This window comes from Aspergillus costaricaensis (assembly GCF_003184835.1).
Source record: "Aspergillus costaricaensis CBS 115574 unplaced genomic scaffold BO79scaffold_11, whole genome shotgun sequence".
NCBI lineage: Eukaryota > Fungi > Ascomycota > Eurotiomycetes > Eurotiales > Aspergillaceae > Aspergillus > Aspergillus costaricensis.
The window spans coordinates 707,854-727,047 of NW_020291811.1; the positions used below are offsets into that span (position 1 = coordinate 707,854).

The 19,194-nt window shown below is 52.5% G+C and overlaps 8 protein-coding genes across 8 annotated transcripts; 5 read left to right on the forward strand and 3 right to left on the reverse strand.

Annotated features, from left to right (window-relative positions):
* Positions 1 to 676: 676 nt before the first annotated feature.
* Positions 677 to 3,931, forward strand: BO79DRAFT_208496 (uncharacterized protein). Its single transcript, XM_025682414.1, has one exon. It carries the CDS (start codon positions 1,027 to 1,029, stop codon positions 3,796 to 3,798), a length of 2,772 nt encoding a protein of 923 aa, XP_025541139.1. The 5' UTR covers positions 677 to 1,026; the 3' UTR covers positions 3,799 to 3,931.
* A 244-nt stretch (positions 3,932 to 4,175) lies between these two features.
* On the forward strand, positions 4,176 to 7,419 carry BO79DRAFT_192751 (F-box domain protein). The gene is made up of 3 exons (XM_025680920.1): positions 4,176 to 4,921; positions 4,991 to 6,799; positions 6,845 to 7,419. Exons 1-3 carry the CDS (start codon positions 4,550 to 4,552, stop codon positions 7,322 to 7,324), a joined length of 2,661 nt encoding a protein of 886 aa, XP_025541140.1. The 5' UTR covers positions 4,176 to 4,549; the 3' UTR covers positions 7,325 to 7,419.
* A 242-nt stretch (positions 7,420 to 7,661) lies between these two features.
* On the forward strand, positions 7,662 to 8,188 carry BO79DRAFT_216469 (mRNA splicing protein SMD1; the record flags this gene model as incomplete). Its single annotated transcript, XM_025683321.1, has 3 exons — positions 7,662 to 7,675; positions 7,757 to 7,806; positions 7,887 to 8,188. 3 exons carry the CDS (start codon positions 7,662 to 7,664, stop codon positions 8,186 to 8,188), a joined length of 366 nt encoding a protein of 121 aa, XP_025541141.1.
* A 438-nt stretch (positions 8,189 to 8,626) lies between these two features.
* BO79DRAFT_263045 (S-adenosylmethionine-dependent methyltransferase) lies at positions 8,627 to 9,826 on the reverse strand. The gene is made up of 2 exons (XM_025686628.1): positions 8,841 to 9,826; positions 8,627 to 8,782 (listed from the first exon to the last, which is right to left on the reverse strand). Exons 1-2 carry the CDS (start codon positions 9,663 to 9,665, stop codon positions 8,687 to 8,689), a joined length of 921 nt encoding a protein of 306 aa, XP_025541142.1. The 5' UTR covers positions 9,666 to 9,826; the 3' UTR covers positions 8,627 to 8,686.
* A 73-nt stretch (positions 9,827 to 9,899) lies between these two features.
* BO79DRAFT_171014 (succinate dehydrogenase assembly factor 3) lies at positions 9,900 to 10,555 on the forward strand (the record flags this gene model as incomplete). Its single annotated transcript, XM_025679554.1, has 3 exons — positions 9,900 to 10,220; positions 10,295 to 10,394; positions 10,482 to 10,555. Coding segments are annotated over exons 1-3 (411 nt in total), but the record flags the coding sequence as incomplete, so codon positions are not given.
* An 885-nt stretch (positions 10,556 to 11,440) lies between these two features.
* Positions 11,441 to 12,442, forward strand: BO79DRAFT_263049 (GNAT family N-acetyltransferase; the record flags this gene model as incomplete). Its single annotated transcript, XM_025686629.1, has 3 exons — positions 11,441 to 11,810; positions 11,925 to 12,034; positions 12,111 to 12,442. 3 exons carry the CDS (start codon positions 11,441 to 11,443, stop codon positions 12,276 to 12,278), a joined length of 648 nt encoding a protein of 215 aa, XP_025541144.1. The 3' UTR covers positions 12,279 to 12,442.
* Positions 12,325 to 16,284, reverse strand: BO79DRAFT_208499 (KAR9-domain-containing protein). The gene has a single exon (XM_025682415.1). It carries the CDS (start codon positions 15,838 to 15,840, stop codon positions 12,580 to 12,582), a length of 3,261 nt encoding a protein of 1,086 aa, XP_025541145.1. The 5' UTR covers positions 15,841 to 16,284; the 3' UTR covers positions 12,325 to 12,579.
* Positions 16,285 to 17,051: 767 nt separating this feature from the next.
* Positions 17,052 to 18,897, reverse strand: BO79DRAFT_208500 (uncharacterized protein). The gene has a single exon (XM_025682416.1). It carries the CDS (start codon positions 18,656 to 18,658, stop codon positions 17,111 to 17,113), a length of 1,548 nt encoding a protein of 515 aa, XP_025541146.1. The 5' UTR covers positions 18,659 to 18,897; the 3' UTR covers positions 17,052 to 17,110.
* Between the last annotated feature and the right edge of the window lie 297 nt (positions 18,898 to 19,194).

Genomic DNA, 19,194 nt, shown 5'->3' on the forward strand with positions numbered 1-19,194 from the left:
ACACCACGGACTTGGGCCGATGGACACTTCGAGGAGTGTCCACTTTTTGCATATCAACTTCTCGGAACGAATATTCTTGCATGTGTCGTATTATTTAGTTGCATTTGTTTAATACCCTGTGAGATATCTTACATTGGATAGCCATTTGATCACTTTGGATGGGAGTTTCAATTCATCTACATCGGACTGTCCGTTTGCCGAAAGCATACTGCCGTAAGGACGGTCGCCATTTACATTTCCGGCTGTCTCTTAGCACGGTGGAGAACGAAGAAACCGAGTTAATGACACATATTGGCGAAAGACAGATAGCGCACAAGCGGGCTTCAAACACGGACCCCAAATACATTCCATTAATCACCGTGCAGTAGTGGACGCATCATTGCCGTGTTAGGCTGGGTCAAAGACCATAAGCACTAAAAGAGACCAGGCTTCCTAGTTCCCCTCGACAACTATTGTTCTGCTCGTTTTATCTGAAACCAAAGCCCCTGCAGCCGAAATACGATGCGGCTTAGCCACACTAAGGGCCTCAGGCAGTAACCCCTCACGTCTAGCACGTGTGGATGACTGGGCCCGTCACCTGACCCAGTCATGTCGTAAGGCGAGTACTCGATCGGGGCACCGTGTATTTACTCCGATGGATAGTCGCATCCCAAGGACAAGTGACTCACCCATCAGCCTCCCCTCCAAGATGTCGCGTCATTGCTAACCGCCAGCTGCTGCAATTCGCCTCAAAACTGTCTAACTCTTTTTCTGGTTCCTTCTTTTGAGAATACATCCACTTTCCGACGGCTTTATCCGCGCCCTTCATCAATTCTTGACAAAGTACAATTCAACCTCAAAATGACTCTAACAGCATCAACCAACTACACACGAGGAAAAGTACATTTATTGAGCACAAAACAGTTACGAGCACACCGAATATACCGAGGGGTCTTAATGATAGCCCACTGTTAGATATCAGCCATTCTTTGTCTATAAGCCTACATTTGCCGGCCTTTGATTGCCGTCGAGCTTGTATTTACCATCATGGCATCTGTGTTCACATACGATCCTGACCCTCCGCGGGTCTCTTCTCCGTGGTCCACATCAGGGTCCTCGACCCCTCAATTCTCAGCAACTGGCAATCGCACGGTGCCTCGAGCACGTTCAAGTACGAACTTGGACCGCGCGGATCCTGATTCACTCTCCGATTATGGGATCACCAAACTGGACCCTGAACCCCAAGAGGGCCCCACAGAGTACAAGCTTCATTTGCTCCTACGCCCTCGACGACCCTATGTTTCCATGTCTACTAGCCACCTCGTGGGAGGCTCATATCACTCCCGAGCAAGCTTGTCAGCCGATAGTCCCACGCCTTCCAGCTACGAGTCAAACCCGAAACCGCAGCAGACTCGCTCGACTGAAAGCCGTCAGCAAAGGCTGCAGCATCTCACAACGCAGCTTCTGTGGCGATTACAACAGTCATCGCCCTTTCATTCGTCTACGACTGCAAATCTTGTACTACCAGTACTTCCAGAAGCAACAACCCAGCTAGGGGAGGCACAGAAACCTGCTCGCTTACTTCCCGGGCTAGAGGAGAGCCAGGGTGCTCTGTATGAGGTCGGCGTTGCTGATGATGGAACGTTTGTTGGACTCACTCAAGATGAGCTGGAGGAGAGCTTGTCCACTTTGCAGGTTATGGCCGCCAGCTTAGGCTGCAAGATAGATGTCCTACGCAGAGTGAATGTTGGCAGTTGCGAATGGGCTGAAGATCCCTACTCTGAGAACGTGGATACTAGTAAAGTCCATGCAGAGCGCCTTTGGGTTGCAGAAGCGTTGGTAAGCCCTGACTGGGACTTTTATCGGGTCAAGTCTCCCAATAAAGGCCAGACGCAGGATGATTCATCTCCTGACAATACGAAGGAAGAAGACTCGCTAGGCAGTTCCTCCAGTACTGAGCAGATCCGTATCTCCATTGCTGGCCCCAGCGCGGCCGGCAAGTCTTCTCTATTAGGTACTTTGACCTCATCTGTGCTTGACAATGGAAGAGGAACAAGCAGATTAGGTCTGTTGAAACATCGGCATGAAATCTCGTCAGGGATCACCAGCTCTGTTGCTCATGAATTGATCGGATATGCCGCAGATGAACCACAGGCACAAACTGTGGAGGTAATCAACTATGCCTGTGGCAACGTTGCAGCTTGGGATGATATCCACGCCGCCTCGGAGGGTGGGCGTCTAGCGTTTGTCTCTGATCTACCAGGTTCAGTACGCTATATGAAGTCCACGTTACGAGGACTGGTCGGTTGGGCCCCTCATTATGTCCTTCTCTGCATCCCAGCAACTTGCGATGATGAGGCTACTGCGGAATCTGGCCAATCTGCTGAGCAATCTGCAGACATGACACTTGCGTTATCACACCTGGAGCTCTGTGCTAAGATGGAGATTCCTACTGTTGTTGTTATTACCAAGATGGACATGGCATCCCGCTCAGGCCTGCGGAACAATCTTGCGAAAGTACTATCGGCTCTCAAGTCATCTGGCAAAAAGCCAGCGATGATGTCCGTTCCAACCGCCCAGGCAGTGGATCTACAGCGTACAGAGCCGAAGGATGCGGCAGAGGTGCGGAAGCTGATTTCCAATACAGAAAGCTGGGAATCGACTGTCCCGATCGTTCTTACAAGTGCGGTGGATGGCTCAGGCATAGGAAAACTTCATGCACTTCTTCGATACCTCCCCATTCCCGCGAAGCCGCCATCACGGGACATCTCATTGTCGAAGACACAAGCTGCTTACACCCTCCCTGAAGATATCTTTGATATTGACGAAGTATTCGCTATTCCGCCCTCCAAGGTATACTCAGTAGCTGCGGAGCAAGAAAGGAAGGAAGCCCATGGCGTAGTTCTTTGTGGTCTGGTGCGCTACGGATCTATTTCAGCAGGAGACGAGCTACTCGTCGGACCTTTGATGCCTAGCACATCAGACTCGGGAAATTGCTTACAGAGGCAGAGGAGTCGATCAGAGAAACGGCTGGACAGCATTCAGCATTCTAGCGCGAATCGGAGCAGACCCGTTTCTGGGGATTTCTCAACCTCTTTTGTCCATGGCTCACTACCTGGGAAGTCATCTTTCCCACCGCAGGCATACTGGCAACGTGTCCGCGCAGTCAGTGTGCGGAATCTGCGACTCCCAGTTCAAAAACTGACACAAGACCAAGTGGGAACGATCGGAATAGAACCGTTGCCCTTGACTGCGAATGGGGAGGCGCCACGACTGGGAAGAATACGAAAGGGTTCCATCTTGTTCAAACTGGCAGCACCATCTGCTTCTATACCAAGAACCCTTCCGTTTCACACTGGCTTCGTAGCCAGCTTCCCGTCTAGCGAGTTCGCGTCTCCGCTGTCCCCGCCGGTGCTGCTGGGAGGGAATGCCACAGTATATGTGGCCAATGTTCGCACGACAGTGAAGTTGTCGAGCATGTCTCTTGCAGAGGATGAGGTCTTCTCCCGGCCATCGTCACCGACCGAACCGGAGTTCTTCAGTTTTGACGGCGACACTTCAGGCCACGAACGTGGTCACGAACCAGGGGTACAAGAGATGGTACAGTCGTCTATCAACCCAGGACAAGGCGATATCAAGATCACATTCGAATTTGTATCGTCAGTTGAGTGGATCGAAATCGGATCGAAGGTCCTTCTGATGCCCGGAACATCAGCAGCGCTGGCATCTGCGCAGGGGTCTAGCCAGTCTTCGGGACTAGAAGGCTTTCATGGTCGGGTGTGCGATGTTCTTTGTCTTGAAAATACTACTAGCATATGAGCCGTTTGGGGTGCTTGTTTTGTTTCGCTTTCTGTGAATGTGAATGGCTTTTTATTTCTTGTCAGCAATTGTTATCGGCAAATATGCTTGTTTCATAAGGTATTATTTCTATCTCATAATGGATCGGATATATGCAGTACTTATGACAGAGTAAGCAACTTTAATTGTGAGCGAGTCAGTATTGTAGATCATAGATATGACGACTATAGCAACCGTAGCGTAAATCTAGCAAATGTCTAGTCACGGGTCCGGGGCCGCTGTCACGGGGAGGGGCGCTAGGCCCGGAAGGGAGCCCCAACCACCGTCTCGCCGCCACCAAGTGGACAGCGTCCCACCGAGGATACGGATCCCCAAGCTCTACTCTGTACTCCGTGCTCCTCTGTTTCCTTGCTCGGGCTCTCTTCAGTCTTCAGACGGTACGAGAGTGGATTCCTTGCCGTGCTGATGTGTGGCATGCAGATCTGAGGCCAGTAGCATGCATCTGACCGCCGGTCCCTGATTGGCGGTTTCTTCCTTGCGGTGCCATCTGGTCGATCTGCCCGTGTTCCCACCGGCGCCCCGTCCTCGACTGCTTCGTTTACCCCGGATCCGATCCCGTTACTTCCGCTCCTAGCATCCTTATTATCACTCCGGACCCTCAGACCTATTTAAGACCGTCACTCCGAACAAGACCTTTTGATTCGCAATTGCGCCACCACTCAGCGCCAGTGGCTGGCTTCCGTCTGGTGCTCGGAGCCCCTCCTCAGTCGGCATGGATAGCTACCATACATTATCCGCCAGCAGTAACATGGCTGGTCCCAGCAGCTTATTTCTGGGATCGAGAGTCAGCTCCGATGTGGAAAATCTAACAGATGATGAAGAAGAGTTCATGTCCAGCGCCAGCACCACTTCCCATGGGTCCGAGGAACGGACAGAGAATCGATCTGAGCACGACATGAAGACAGAGGATACTTCGGTCGATATTCCGGTGACTCCACCCCGCAATAGCATTCAAAAGGATGTAGGCTCGGGAACCTGTCAAAGCAGTCATTCGGAGCGGGATGCGACACCTCTTTCAATAACAAAGCGGCCTCTTCGCTTGCTCGATATGCCCATCGATATATTACAGGTGATTATCAAAGAGGTACGGGCTATACTTGATCAACTGGCTGCGACAAGTCATTCCTACAAACTAACACTTGGATGACCCCAGGTAACGCATACGAATGACCTCACATCTCTCGCTCTGACTTGCTCTGCCCTCCATTCATTAGCGATCCCCCAGATGTATTCTCGCTTTGATATCGTATGGCCGGAAACACTGTCATCCTCCGACCACCCGGCTGGCGTGGACGCTCTCTCTTACGGTCTTGCAACACTAGTGATGGGACAAGATATATTCCGCGAGCTACCCCCAAGGCGAGCGCAACCTTGTCCCCATTGCGGTTGCAATGGCCCTGCGCCGAGTCAAGACGACCCTACAGACACACTCTTGAAGATCCGTCGAGGCAACTACTATGCACAATATACTCGCAAATTCTCAGTCGGCAACGGTCCCCTTGTCTGGGTCCAAGAGTACTCTGTAACAAAGGAGACTGGCAAAATGTTGGGGACGCTAGTTGCTCTGGCTGTGGCTCGGATGGTCAACCTGGAGACGTTCGTTTGGGACATGCCAACCGGAGTTTTGAGGGATGTGTGGATAGCGCTTTCATCGCTAGCAAATCGGCCCGGCCATGATTGTCGTCTGCAGCGCGTTTGGGTCCGTTGGCACGACAACTCTGAGAATACCATGCGTCCGTTGGCCGGGCCCTCTACTGCATCTTCCGTGACGCTTCCAGACACACAAGCGTTGGCAGGGTCAGCTAGTAATTCCTCGCTACTACAGAGATATGGGCATGTAGAATACCCTTCTCTGTCGATACTCCCGCCGCTAAAGAGCTTGAGTGTCCTTGATATAGATGAACCGTCGTATCTCGAAGAAATGGCTGTACTTGTTGAGCGATCCAGAGACCGTCTGAAAGAATTACGTATTGGCATTTCTAGCAAGGTCTACCAAGCGTCTTGGTTGAAGCCGGCAGGAAGCTGGCAGGCCGAGCAGCCAACACCATCCCGCGGCCATTCCGGATGGCCGAAGTCTGGCGGCGTACTTGGGGTTGTTCTTGGAAGATCTGAGGAGCCCACACATCCCAGTCGGATTCAAGCAGATTCAGTGCCAAAGCAGGAGGCAGCTGAAAGTCATGCGGAGACTAATCAGCCGGAAAATCAGGCACTTTCTTTATTATATAGCACTCCAGGGTCTCCGTTGCCCGCGGACGACATCGCTTCCATTGCCTTGAATATGCAGAATACGCACATAGCACAACAACAGCCGCCTATCGCGTCGGAGACTAAGTTGTCACGAGAGATTCCGAACTCATGCTCGGAAAAGCCTTTGGCTGTGCCGGGGTCCCGTCACCAGATATTGAAGCTCGATACCCTAGAACTCGAGCGCGTTCCTCTGTCGATTCCAGTTGCGTTGCACGCGCTGGACTGGGCACAACTGACAACCTTGACAATCTTTCGTTGTGAGAGCCACGAAAAGCTTTGGAGAGCGCTGCGCCGGCAATTTTCCCCGTCTGTGTCGTCACGCTCGAAACATAGTAGACGCGAAGGTGATCAGAGTGCCTCTGAGTATCGCTTGAACCTCAGGCATATCCACACGGATGCTGTGTCGCCATATCTGCTGCTGTTTATCAAGGATACACTCGCGCCCAACACGCTGCAAACCCTATTCCTACATGAGGCACCGATGTATGACTCGATCGTCCATATCGATGCCATCTACAAGAACGCTATTAAGACCCATCATCTCAGCCTGCAAAAGATATTGGTCGATAGCACCCAGCGGGCACCGGGGGGAAGCGAAATGCCCAGTGTGCGGTGGTACAAGTGGATGTTCACTCGCCAGATGCTCACATTTCTCAGCAGCGGACGTATGCCACGGCTGCGGGAGCTCTCTATAGCTCTGCACTCAAAGGACTGGGTAAGTACCAAGCGACCTCCTTATTTCTTGTACTAACGTCAGCAGCACTATTTCCTTCAAAGGCTACCGTATATGCCTCAGCTTCGCGCGCTCCATATCCCACATATCGCTCGGCAGGCTCACCGAGACCCGAAAGAACTGGCGATGATGATCCTGGATATTGTGACTATCCGTCCGGAGGTGGGCATCACCTATGTAGGCATACAAAATAAATGTTACGAGATCTTGGAGGCAAAAGAAGGCGATGCGGGAGAGTTCTATGACACAGACGACAGCCATAGCGAGGGGTTCGTGCCTGGGGGCGAGGAGTGGGCAGGATCAGACACAAACGAGGATGAATCTGACGACGGCGGGGTCAGCGCGATGGACTCGCACTCTGACCTGTCGTCAGACGACAGGATTTCGTCAGATGGGGAGGGTTCTGAAATGGATTACAACAAGTCTCGAGTATCGTATCGGCTGCGAGAGATCTTGTTCTATGATGACAAGATCGCCATCTTCAAGGCGCGACATGGCGTTTTGTAACTTCCGGTTCCTTGGCGGGCGTTGGTGACATGTTCGGACTTTCTACAAGATACCATGAAGCGATTTCGGTTGGAACATTGTTAGCTAATCTAGGCATGTTAGCGATATTGGCTAGTCTTGTGCAATTAAGCATACTGGGACGACATAACCATCCTGCCTTGTAATTCGTAGACGGTCACGTGCCCGGGCGGTCAACCAAGCTCAGCCTCTGAGAGCCGCGATGTCGACAAGCGACCTCAACTCGACCCTGACGAAGCCGGCTAGTATTCGACTCGCCCAACCTATTTTCCCCATTTCTATACCCTGATTGAGTGCCTTTGCGCGTAAATTCACAACCATGAAGCTCGTCCGGTAAGCCAGCAGCTCCAGAGCGCCCGACGCAGCTCGTGCCCGCGAAGATTGCACAGCGACTAATTCCAATCCTCTGCACAGGTTTCTGATGAAGTGCGCCAACGAGACGGTGACGATTGAGCTGAAGAATGGTGAGTTGAACCCTCCATCCCTTCAGCGCTTGAAGATCAATCCCTCCAATACATGTGAACCATCAATCTGACCATGATAGGCACCATCCTCCACGGCACCATCACCTCCGTCTCCCCCCAGATGAACACCTCCCTCCGCACGGTCAAAATGACCCCCAAAGGCCGCGACCCTATTTCCCTCGACACCATCAACATCCGTGGCTCCACGATCCGCTACTACATCCTGCCCGATAGTCTGCCCCTCGACACGTTGCTGATCGACGACACGCCCAAGCCCAAGAACAAGGCGCGCAAGGAAGCCGACCGCGGAGGCCGTGGTGGTCGTGGTGGTCCTCGTGGTAGAGGGCGCGGTCGTGGCCGTGGCCGTGGTCGTGGATTCTAAGCTGGATGGGATTGGTATTAGACATTGCGATTTCATTTTTACTACAACTACTACTTGAGGATCGGAGTTTTTTTTCTGTTTCTTTTGTTTTCTTTTTGTGACTCTTTTTTATCTCTTGTCTATCCTATGGCTGGGTGATTGATTTGCGCTGAATGGGTTCGACATGATACTGGTCTGGTCTGATTCTGGGTGTGAGGGGATAAGCTGGACCAGGAAAATGGGTGAGAAAAGCGGCGGTGATTTACGAGGTCTGCTGGGTTGGGTTGGGTTGCGCGGTGGATTGTCGGGTCTAATTTATTTCATTAGACTCGAGACGAAACTGCAAGGCAGGTCGGTCGTGTCGATGAATGACCGAGTCGAGTCGAATCGAATCTACTCGACATCGAGAAGAGATGAGTAGTAGTTTACTGTATATCTATCTAATCAGTGGCCGCGACACAAACACACACACGAAGAAGAACAGAAATATACACACTTCATGGTATGTATGAAGTGTTGTCAGAAATCAATCATACCCTCGTCTATCATCTCATCATCACTCATTAGTCTATCATCTATTTTCCCAGTAGTATATAACCCCCACCTATACGCAACCTAACCCCTAAGAAGAAGAAGAGGAAGAAGAGAACTCCCTCCAAACCCTCATAATAACCAACTTCTCCCACCCCGCCTGCACCCCACTACTCCCAACCAACTCAGCACACCACTTCCCTCCCTCCAAATCCCCATCCCATCCCACAATCCTCTCCACCACCTCCCTCGGCCGATTCTGCGCACAAAGCAACACATACGCCACGCCCCTCTCACTCAACACCCTCGGAATATCCGCCAACAACCTCTCCGTAATCTCCATCCCATCTTTACCCCCCGCATACGTCAACGAGAGAAAATACGACTCCCTCTCGAACTTTTCACTCCTCGACATGCCCCCTTCCTTATTTCCTTCATCATTATCCTCCTTACTAGGTAACCGCGGCAATTCCGGCGTGGGCACATACGGCGGATTAAACAGCAGGATATCGATCGAGTGAGGACGAATCGGCGAGGCGAGGTCGGAGGTAAGTGTTGAGGAGATGAGGGATTTGATTTGAGAGGTTTTAGATTCTTCTGTAGAGGTGGACTGGGTGTTCTGGGATTGTTGCTGCTGCTGCTGCTGCTGCTGCTCCTCAATCGCCTTCAAAACCGTCTGTCTCGTCGCGAGACATGCATTGCGATTGACGTCCGTGCCGAGGGCAAGGACATCAGTGCGGCCGAGAATGTGGTGGGAGTTTGCGGTGAGGAAGGCGAGGACGACGCCGGAGCCGGTACCGACTTCGAGGAGGAGCGGGGAGGGCGAGGATGTTGATGGGGAGAAGTGGTTCGTGAGCCAGGCGGATTCGCTGGATGAGGAGAGGGTGTCCAGGAAGAGGTAGGAGTCTTCGGAGGGTTCGTAGATGGTGTCGAAGGAGACGTGGGAGGTGCAGGGGGTGGGGAGCATTGTTTATCCCTTTTCTCACTTTTTCTTATTGCTGTTTCTTTCTTAGTGGATTGGGAAAATAAAGGGAACTGGTATATAGTGGGATGATAATGGGTAGTTGAAAAGAATATTGGATCGATTGAAACTCCGATGAACGAACCAATCATAGCCTCCCAAAAACGGAGTGCAGGTTGCTTTGGTTCTCCGCCTTGGAGGGATCCGCGGCAGTAATCGCATTTCATCATCCATCATTCCCCGACTTCGTCTTCAAACTTGCCAATTGCCAATTCACCTCCCACCTAACAGACCAGGAATTTGAAGAAAAAAAAAAAGACCAGCATGTCCCAATTCCTCCGCTTCACCCCCACGGCCGCCCGCCGTCTCGCCACGCCGTCCACCTTCGGCTCCAAATCCAGCCTCTCCGAGACCTTGGCCCTGCTCCCGCCGCTGCAGCTCTACCGTCGCATTCTCCGCGTGCACCGCAAGAAACTTGACCCCGAGATGCGGATCCTGGGCGATGGATATGTGAAGAGTGAATTCCGGGCTCATCGGAATGTGGATAATCCGTTGCATATTGTACATCCCATCCCCTCTTGCTATGACGCATGTTGAGTGTGTGGATTGCTAATGATATGGTGATGTGGTGGTAGATTGGTTTCCTTACGGAATGGCAATTATATGCGCAGAAATTGGAGGGAGATGCGTGGATTGGGGAGAAGTTGGATAAGGGGAAATTGGATAAGATGAGTGGTGAGTTAATACTTTCTTTCAGTTGGAGTTACTGCCTATCAGCTGGTGTGGTTTGGGGTAGGGTGGTGTGTGCTAACTGGGAGATAGATCAGCAGATCGGGCAGTTGTATGAGCTTATGCAGGCGATTCAGAATAAGGATGGGGAGGGAGAGGGGGAGGGGGAGAAGCAATGATTGATGAGGTTATTCCAGGGGAGGTCTAGAAAGTATGGGGGAGTGATAAAGATGGGATACCCGGATTGTATGATATGGTATAAGTTGGTTGAATGTGTAGATTATGTATATAGAGGTTAATGAGATGGTTGTAGAGTACAACTGCCAGATGAATATCAGGTCTTTATATAGTAGAAATTGATATGAACTAATAGGATAGTAACTGCAACTATGGACATCACAGATAAAACCAACTATAGAACGTCAAATATACTCAAAACTAGCACATAACCCATATCAAATGGTCCTCGACCTACCAAAAAAAGGTGCAATAAAAAAGCTGCTATAAGAGATTATACAATCTACCGAACAACCGGAAACCACCCGAAATACTATCCGATATCCGAGATCGGGACCGATAAGCCAAATTGACATGCATGCAGCATGTCACATTAATCCCATTACTTACTTGATTCTAACACCAGAATATAGTAAAAAAGACATCAATTGATAGCCATTCCCAATGACAATCAACAATCTATTCTATACTACATAGTACATACCACTCGCCACACAAACCCTCAATCCATGGCAATATATGGTACAAACCCCCCATCCCACTGCCCCACCGTACCTGAAAAGAAGGAATCACTCAATCAATCAATCCATCCCATTCCAATTTCATACTAAAAAATCTTATGCACGCCCTACCATCGACATCTATCTCCATTCCCCACATCAAACCCATACATATAACCCCAACTGATCCCCTCACCATCCCACTCCCACTCCCACTCCAACTCCCTTCTTCCCTTCCACCTCATCTCACCACACACCCTTATACAATACACCACCACCTCTCCCATATTCCAACAAAAGAAAAGAACCAACAAAATGCCCTCCCTCCTCGAAGACCCCACCACCCACATCCCCCCACCAACCCCCAACCCATCATCCCTCCCCCCCATCTCCCGCACCCTCCGCGACAACACCCGCATCACTCTTTACCCCATAACCACGGGACCCGACTCCCTCCCCTCCTCTCTCCTCCACTACCTACACAGGGAATTCTCCGAAGAGATCCTCAAAGGATGTACCTATCCCATGGAATCTCCCCTCGAGTATGACCTATACCGGACGTATTGGTTTGGGACGTTTGCAGTGGTTGCTGTTGTCGATGACGGCGAAGGGGATGGGTTGAGGGACGGGAGGGATTGGGAGAGGGTTTGTCTGGGGACGTTTTATGTGAAGCCGAATTATCCGGGTATTTATTTCTCTCTCATTCTCTCACACTTGTTATTTATTTGATTGATATGATATATGTGGATTTGGGGATAGGATAATATGTATGTATGTATGCTAACTGGTATTGGGATAGGACGCTGCTCGCATGTTTGTAATGCCGGGTTCTTTACGACTCCCGCGGCCAGGAATCGTGGTGTTGGGAGGGTTATGGGTGAGGTTTATCTGGAGGTGGCGCCGAAGTTGGTATGTTTTTTTCTTTATTTCTTTAATTTTTAGGTGGTTTGGGGATGGATGGTTCGGTGGTGCTAATTCTGGGTAGGGATACAAATACTCCGTGTTTAACCTCGTCTTTGAAAATAATGTTGCTTCGGTCAAGATCTGGGAGAATCTGGGATTCCAGGTTATTGGTCGTGTGCCGGGTGCTGCGCGTCTGGCGAATAGTCCTGATCTTGTCGATGCGCTTATTATTGGGAAATCCTTGGTATAATCGAAACGAAAATAAAATAATATACATATATAATATAAAGTGTATTGCAATTAAAACATACCCCAATACATGAAGTCGCTCCCTTCAATCAATGAAATACTCCTAAATCAATGCGAGTGGGGAATCAATCTAACAACCGGCTTCAAGCAATCTGGTATATGACACCACTGGCTCCCGAACCGCAATGCCAATATGCATAGTACATGAGTGTGTGTGAAGTTAATGCGAGATCGAACAACGGAAATGCTAGAAATCAAAGACCCCCGGAAATGCTATGTCACATAGTATGGTATCTTCCCGATTACCGCCATGGCGGCCGCTCTCCGAGCTTGCTGCGAGGCGTCGGGTTGTTCTTCGGCAATGGGATCAAGCTGATCCGCCGGTTCGCGGAATGCCCCAGCGCGGTGCCCGGCCGCGGCGTCTTCGTCGGACTGGCAATGTTTCGCTCGTGGTCATGCGACACACTGCGGCTGAACGACAGCCCCGCAAAGCTCTGTCGGCTGCGCGGCGCGTTCGACATGCCGTCGGGCCGCCGGAGCTTGCTGTAAGGAGGAGGGTCGAGGATAGATCGATTAGGTGTAGGAGAGCCCATGCGCTCTGGGCTGCGATTCGTCAGGCGGCTGGAAACACGACTCATAGAGCGCGCCGTCATCGGTGCCGGAGAGACGGACATGTCGCGCCGGAACGGTCCCATGGGTATAGTCGACGAGGGCCGCGATGTGCGGCCAGAAGCAGAGGGCTTGCGGGGAGTAGGATTGGGTTTGTACACGTGGCCGACATATAGGTCGTTCGTGTTGGTGCTGTTGGTCCACCGCGGACGATTGGGAATGGGTGACGGCGCCGGCTTGACAGGCTTACGCGCAGCAGGGGTGGGTGTGGCGGCGCCCATCCGACTCGGTGACGGCGCAGTGAGCGAAGGCTTGGGGAGAGACGACTTCTTGCTGGTCAGCGCAGCCGTCGCCTGCGGGATGCCCGAGTACCGTCGCATCTTGGACATTGTCGTCCGCGCTGCTGAGCTGACCGAGCTGCCACGTCGACTAGACGTTCCCATAGGCGTCGCAGAGCCCTTGAGGGGGTTGGCGGGCGTCATCACCACTGACGATGCCGGAGAACTTCCTGGAGTATCGGCGACACTGCTGGTCAGAGGACTGTCCATCGTCATGATACTCGAGATTGAGTCCCGGAGATGCTGTGATCGGACAAAGTTAATGTCCTCCAGCCACTCATCCATCACCCGGACACTCGCCTTCAAGGCGTCGATTCTCGACGTCATGTCCGACAGCAGTCGCAGAATCTCTCCGTTCACCGTCAGTCGGTCATCGACACCCTTGCGAATAATCGACACTACCCGCTCAATCGCTGCCACATAGTGCTGCTTCTTGGCCTCGTAACTTTCAATGCGTTTCGTAAACAACGTTGCATCGTGCAGATGGGCGCATGTCTCGATGGCCTCCTGCAGTTTGGCGATGCTGCGTTCCACCGAGTCGAACATTTTCTGCGCCTGTCCACCCGCGTTACGGAAGACGAGGATCCACCGGTCTTCGTTGAGCTCTTTCTGCAGCGCATCTGCATCCTGCTCCAGCTTTTGAAAGCTCTGTTCAAGATGGCCCCGCCGCTCCTCGAGCTCCTCACAAGCGCTGGGAAAGATCCTCTCAGCCCGCGCCTGGAACATGGACATTCTCATCGGCAAGAAATCAAGAGACGCTCGCAGCGGTTGTATTCGTGCAAACAGCGCGATGAGGTTCGAGTGATTCGTGTCGTCATGTGGCGTCTGAATAACCGGCATGTCCATCGTCGGTGGCCCGGTAAGGATGGGATCTATACTGAGTCGTTTGCTGGACAGCAGTTGCGCCTGGGATGGGGTCTCTTCCACGATGGTCTCCAGCTCATTGATGTCGAGCCCAGAGGCGCTAGAGTCCTGCTCGCCTGCCAGCGTCCAGTGCCGTTTTTCTTCCATCTCGAAGATCAGCCCGGTGAGACTCTCTACCTCCACCGTCACATCGCCCAAGACGTTCCCCCACAGCTCTTCCCACTCCATTGCCAGCTCAACCTGTCCTTTGACTCCCCGGAGGCGATTCTTGATGTTGGCCCAGCTTTGTATGATCGTGTCCATCTGCACGACGATCGTCTGGAGGCTATCGGTACTCACGTCGCCAATATCCTCGCGCAGCTGCACTTCCTCGATCGCCCTGACGTAGACGTTGATCAGGCTCTCGAACCGGATGATCGCCTTGTCCACCCCCTCCAGACCTTCTCGTCCGGCCGCAGCTGCCCACTCCACGTCATCCTCTGCATCCAACCCCCCTAGCACATCCGAGGCCTTCTTGACCCATATTTGAATTTGCTCTGCCGCTCCGGTGAGCGCCCGAACCGCCGCAGGGGCGGTTGCAATGGATGAGATACTAGCCTCGAGGGACGACGGTTGCGGAAGGGGAATGGACGTGAGCTGGGAGAGTTGGTTGCTAAACGAGGCGCGAGAAAATGAGTAGATGGACTCCGTGCGCTGCAACCCCTGGGGGTTGAAGTAGGATTGTGAGCTTAGGGAAGTGGTCGATCGTGGGCGCGGAGAGTCTTTTGGCGGCGGCGGGGGTGGGTTCGAGTCGTCCTCATTGGTGCTCTGTATGTACTTCTCAAAGTCTGTCTGCTCGGGAACGTCAGGAAGGGGCGCTGGCCTATGCTCTAATGGCGCCGGAGCATGCTGAACGACAGACATGTCGGTTTGGGGCTCTTCCAGAGTAGCCTCTATCTCAACGGCCTCGTCAGCAACGTCTTCTGCACCTTCTTCCAGAAGTTCTTCTGTAACGCCTTGCTCTGCAACAGCGTCTTCTTCGATAGGGTCTTCCACGATAACGTCTTCCCCAACAGCCTCAACCTTCACAGCCTCTTCAGGCTCTTCGGCCTCTTCCGACAGCGGGACCTCTTCTTCCAGCCCTTGATCCAGAGGCAGATCCAGGGGACGATCCGAGTCGGGCGTGGGTAACTCCTCCAACTCCTCTGAGGTTTCTTCCGGTAGCTGCGGTTCGGGGACCTCTAAGTGGTTGGAATCACTTCCGTGAGATTTCTTATCCTTGTGTAGCCGAGGTAGAGCATTCCATGAGCGACCCTTCCTTTCGATCTTAATGGATTTGGATAAATCCTGATGCGACTTGTCGAGTTCTTTGATTTGTTCCTCGGGGATCCGACCGACGGCACCGGGGTTGCGAGAGGGGCTGTTGTGTTTGTTACTACCGTCTAGTAACTTGACGCGGGCAGCCAGGCCGGGGGACAAGCGACGGAGAATTGACGGGCGGACAAGAGTCTTGTCGAAACCGAGGTCGTGTTGTTGGTGGTGTTGTTGGTTATCGTCGGGTTCACTGCTACTGCCCAAGCTGCGGAGGCTTCGAAGGGACGACTTGGACTTGATTCGTCGCGGTATTGACTGGTCGACATGGGAGATAGACAGGGCGGGTGGAGGAGGAGGAGGAGGGGAGGAGAAGAACTGCGACGTGGACAGGTTGGCCCCGGCATCCGGGGGGTGGGTGGTCGCAGTGGTAGCCGTTGACGCGGTGGACATGGCACGCATGGATGCGATCCACGAGGGGGATGGGCGCTGGCCTGTAGGATGCCAGGAACTAGTGTGTTTAGTGAAGAACGACGGTGGGTAGAGGAATGTGGTTGATGGGCTGAGGATGCGCCAACGCTGCGGCCGGGCTATGTCAGCTAGTATGTGCTTGGGTAGTAAGTAGAAAGTAGTGTAGTTTGCCTTCCGTTCCCTGTCCGTCTACTGCTGCCCCTATCCGGTTTCAGCCTGTCAGATAATAAGAATGGAGTAATCGGGCTGTGAATGTGTAGGCGGTCGGGCTACACCGTCTGTGCTCTTTGCTTGTCTTTCTTTGCTTTGCTTTGCTTCTTTGTCTTTTTTTTTTTTCTCCAACACCAAGGTAAGAAGAACTGCTTTTTGACAAGAATGACTGACTACATGATAGACGATTGGGCAGCAGAGGGGCGGACATAGCAAGGGAAAGAAGAGGGAGGGAGAGAGAGAGAGAGAGAGAGAGAGAAGAAGGAGGTCAAGCCAGTTGGAATGAAGGATAAGCGGCAACCTGTCCCTTTCGGGCTCTCAGGCGGGCAGCCGATCACCCGTTTGGGGGGAGGAAATAGTAAGAAATAACCGGGGGATAATCCCCTCAAGTCTCCCTTTCAATCGTCAGTAAACTCTATCCTCGAGGGAATGGTAAATAACCAAATTGACTTTGGCCTGACCGTTACACCAGTCCGGTTTCTTGGGTACTTTTCCCTGTCTTCCATCTCCTTGGATCTTTCTTCCTCCCGTCTGAGTGGCGTTCGGTTGGTTGGATTACTTTGTTTGTATGGTTCTCGTCTCGAAACATGGCATTCTCGCTACCAGCCAGCCATTCCTATGTACACTTCCATCCATGGATCCCTCCCGCGACCCCGTGCAGGATAGATTAAGTAAAATGATCGGACAAGATAAGAAAGGAAAAAGAAAAAAAGAAACAGAAAGGTGTGCTCTGCACCGAACACAACAGTCCCATGGACTGTAGATGACCAAAAGTTGAATTTATACGCTTCTCCCAGCTTGACCGTGGCTGGGAGGACAGCAGAAGAAATGAGGAGTGACACCAAAAAATATTCAAATCCGACTGCACTCCGACAAGTAAGGGGTATCAATGGGCGTCGGAGTAGACAGCAAACAAACGCAATAACCAGTCGCCATACGTGGTCCCAATCAGTTCCAACCAGTCCCAATCATTACAACCCACTCCTTTCCCCCCTCTCCAGCGAAGTTGTTAGTTACTCATGTAGACCCTTTCTTTTCCCCAAGTTCCCCCTCACATAGGCCGTACCACCAGATCGTCAGGTGGAAGGCTCGCTGCTGAAGCTCGCCTCTCGCGCCAGTCTCGGACGAGCTCCTCACGCACCACTTTACACCAGGCCAGAAGAGCCTGGTCGAACTGTTTCCAGGCCTCTTCACTGTTGCCATGCACAATCCCCATCACATCCATCTCCAACTTCGTCTCCCACCGCAGCTCCGCAGCCTTCACCCAGAAACGAAGGTTTTCGGCCCGCCGGTAGGGCTTGGCCACATCCTGATGGTAAGTTTTGATATCGAGGAACGGCCGCTTCGAGTTCTTGACGGCAAAATTATGGGCGCGCACCAGGTCGCGTCCATCCCGCAGCCGTTCCAGCATGGCGGGTGGCGGTGAGCCATCCTCCGGCGCAGTCCATGTCGGCAGCTGCGCGTCGGAGCCGATCAGACTACGCAGGAACAACGTCTCGCGCTCACGCTCCTTACCGATCCATTCACCCTCGGTCCAGATCCAGGCGGCTCGCTCTTTGGCTTCAAATGACTCCAATTGAGCTTCCCGGGCCAGCATGTCGCGCACGTTGGCCATCCATCCAACAATGCCAGACCGTTCATCCTCGCGAAGGCCGTCTGCAAAGTTTCGGGAGGCCCACCGCTTCAGGACCTCCAGGACATTGAACAGCTCTTGTCGTATTTCACGCTCGCTTTTGATCTTCGCCAGTCGATCGGGCCGCTCATGCGCAGTATAGTAGATCTTAGCGGCTCGGATCGCAAAAGTGACAGTGTCTAGGACCCGCATGCCCTGGATCTCTTGCCAGGTCTGCGGGGTTGCTTCTGCAGGCGCCTGACGCGAGGGGTCTTCCGCAGCGTCGGGCATATCGTCACTCGAAAGACTAATTCGCGGGGGAATCATCTCCGCCGGCGGTTCCTTTTGAGCATCGATCGACTCGATACTGTGTTCTGCTTTCTCCAATGCGTCCCGCAGATCCTTCCGCAGAGCCTTGAGTTTAGGTGGGGGCGGGATGTGATGCGTTTTGATGCTGTAGGTACTGACCGTGGGAGGAAGCATGACTTCAACATCCTCGTCATACACCTCCTCCCTAGGATCTATGCTTTCACTTTCGTCATCGGTGGGACTGGCACTGGTCGGACTGAGAGTCAAGTCATCGATAAACCGAGCGTTGGGGGTCAAGAGCAGTCGCGGCATATCCTCCGGCTTCTTTTTCTTTTTAAATTCCCTAGCCTGGGCACCTTTGCCGTCCAGTAGACCGGTTCGTGCAAAGTAGTATTGCAGATGAGCGATGCTACCCAGGCTCATGACACTCTCCCGGTTTTTGGCGGACTCGGCAAACTCGACCCCCTGAGGGCGAATGTATCCTCGTCGCTTGGATGAGATGGAGACGGAAGACCTGGCATCGGCGGAAGTGGCGGAAGAAGTCGACAGAGAGGAGATGGTCGAAAAGGTACGATCTGGTGAGGGACAGGAGGAGATAGCCGGCGTCGCTGGGATGGAGGGGGAGGGCGACGAGGCTCGGACAGGGGCCATGAATTCGGGCTCGACAGATTCATCCATATTGGGCGTATGCTAAGCTTTGGACGATGCGTTTGATGTTCGAAGGGTTGGCACTTTCGCAGACGATAGATCTCAACGGTATGGCGTTGGAGGGCACAGATCCGGTTTGGGCGAGAGATGGGATATGCCTCACACTAAAGCAGGAAAGGACAGGTGGTCGTCGGGGGGGAACAGGAACCGTTTTGACGTGATTTAAAAATAGGGATAGGGCCTCGGATGAGTGACTGGTGATGGTGATCGATCGGCCGACGAATTTAATTTGGGCGTGACTCGAAAGGGGGATTTTTACCACTAAAAGGGGAAGCGGGTCGATGGCCGCGGTGCCAACTCGTCGGCCACCGGGAGTTGTCGTGGTACTTTCTAGATAAGTAGTCCTGCACTGTTATTTATAGTAGTACCGATTGCTTTCTTTTTTTTGTTCTTTGCGCTCTGCTTCATTCAGCTCTCCCCCTGAGGTAGGGCTGTTCGCCTCATCACTCGAGTCAGGTTCATAAATCCGAACATCCAGATATCCACCTCCTTTTGGGAAGTGCTAA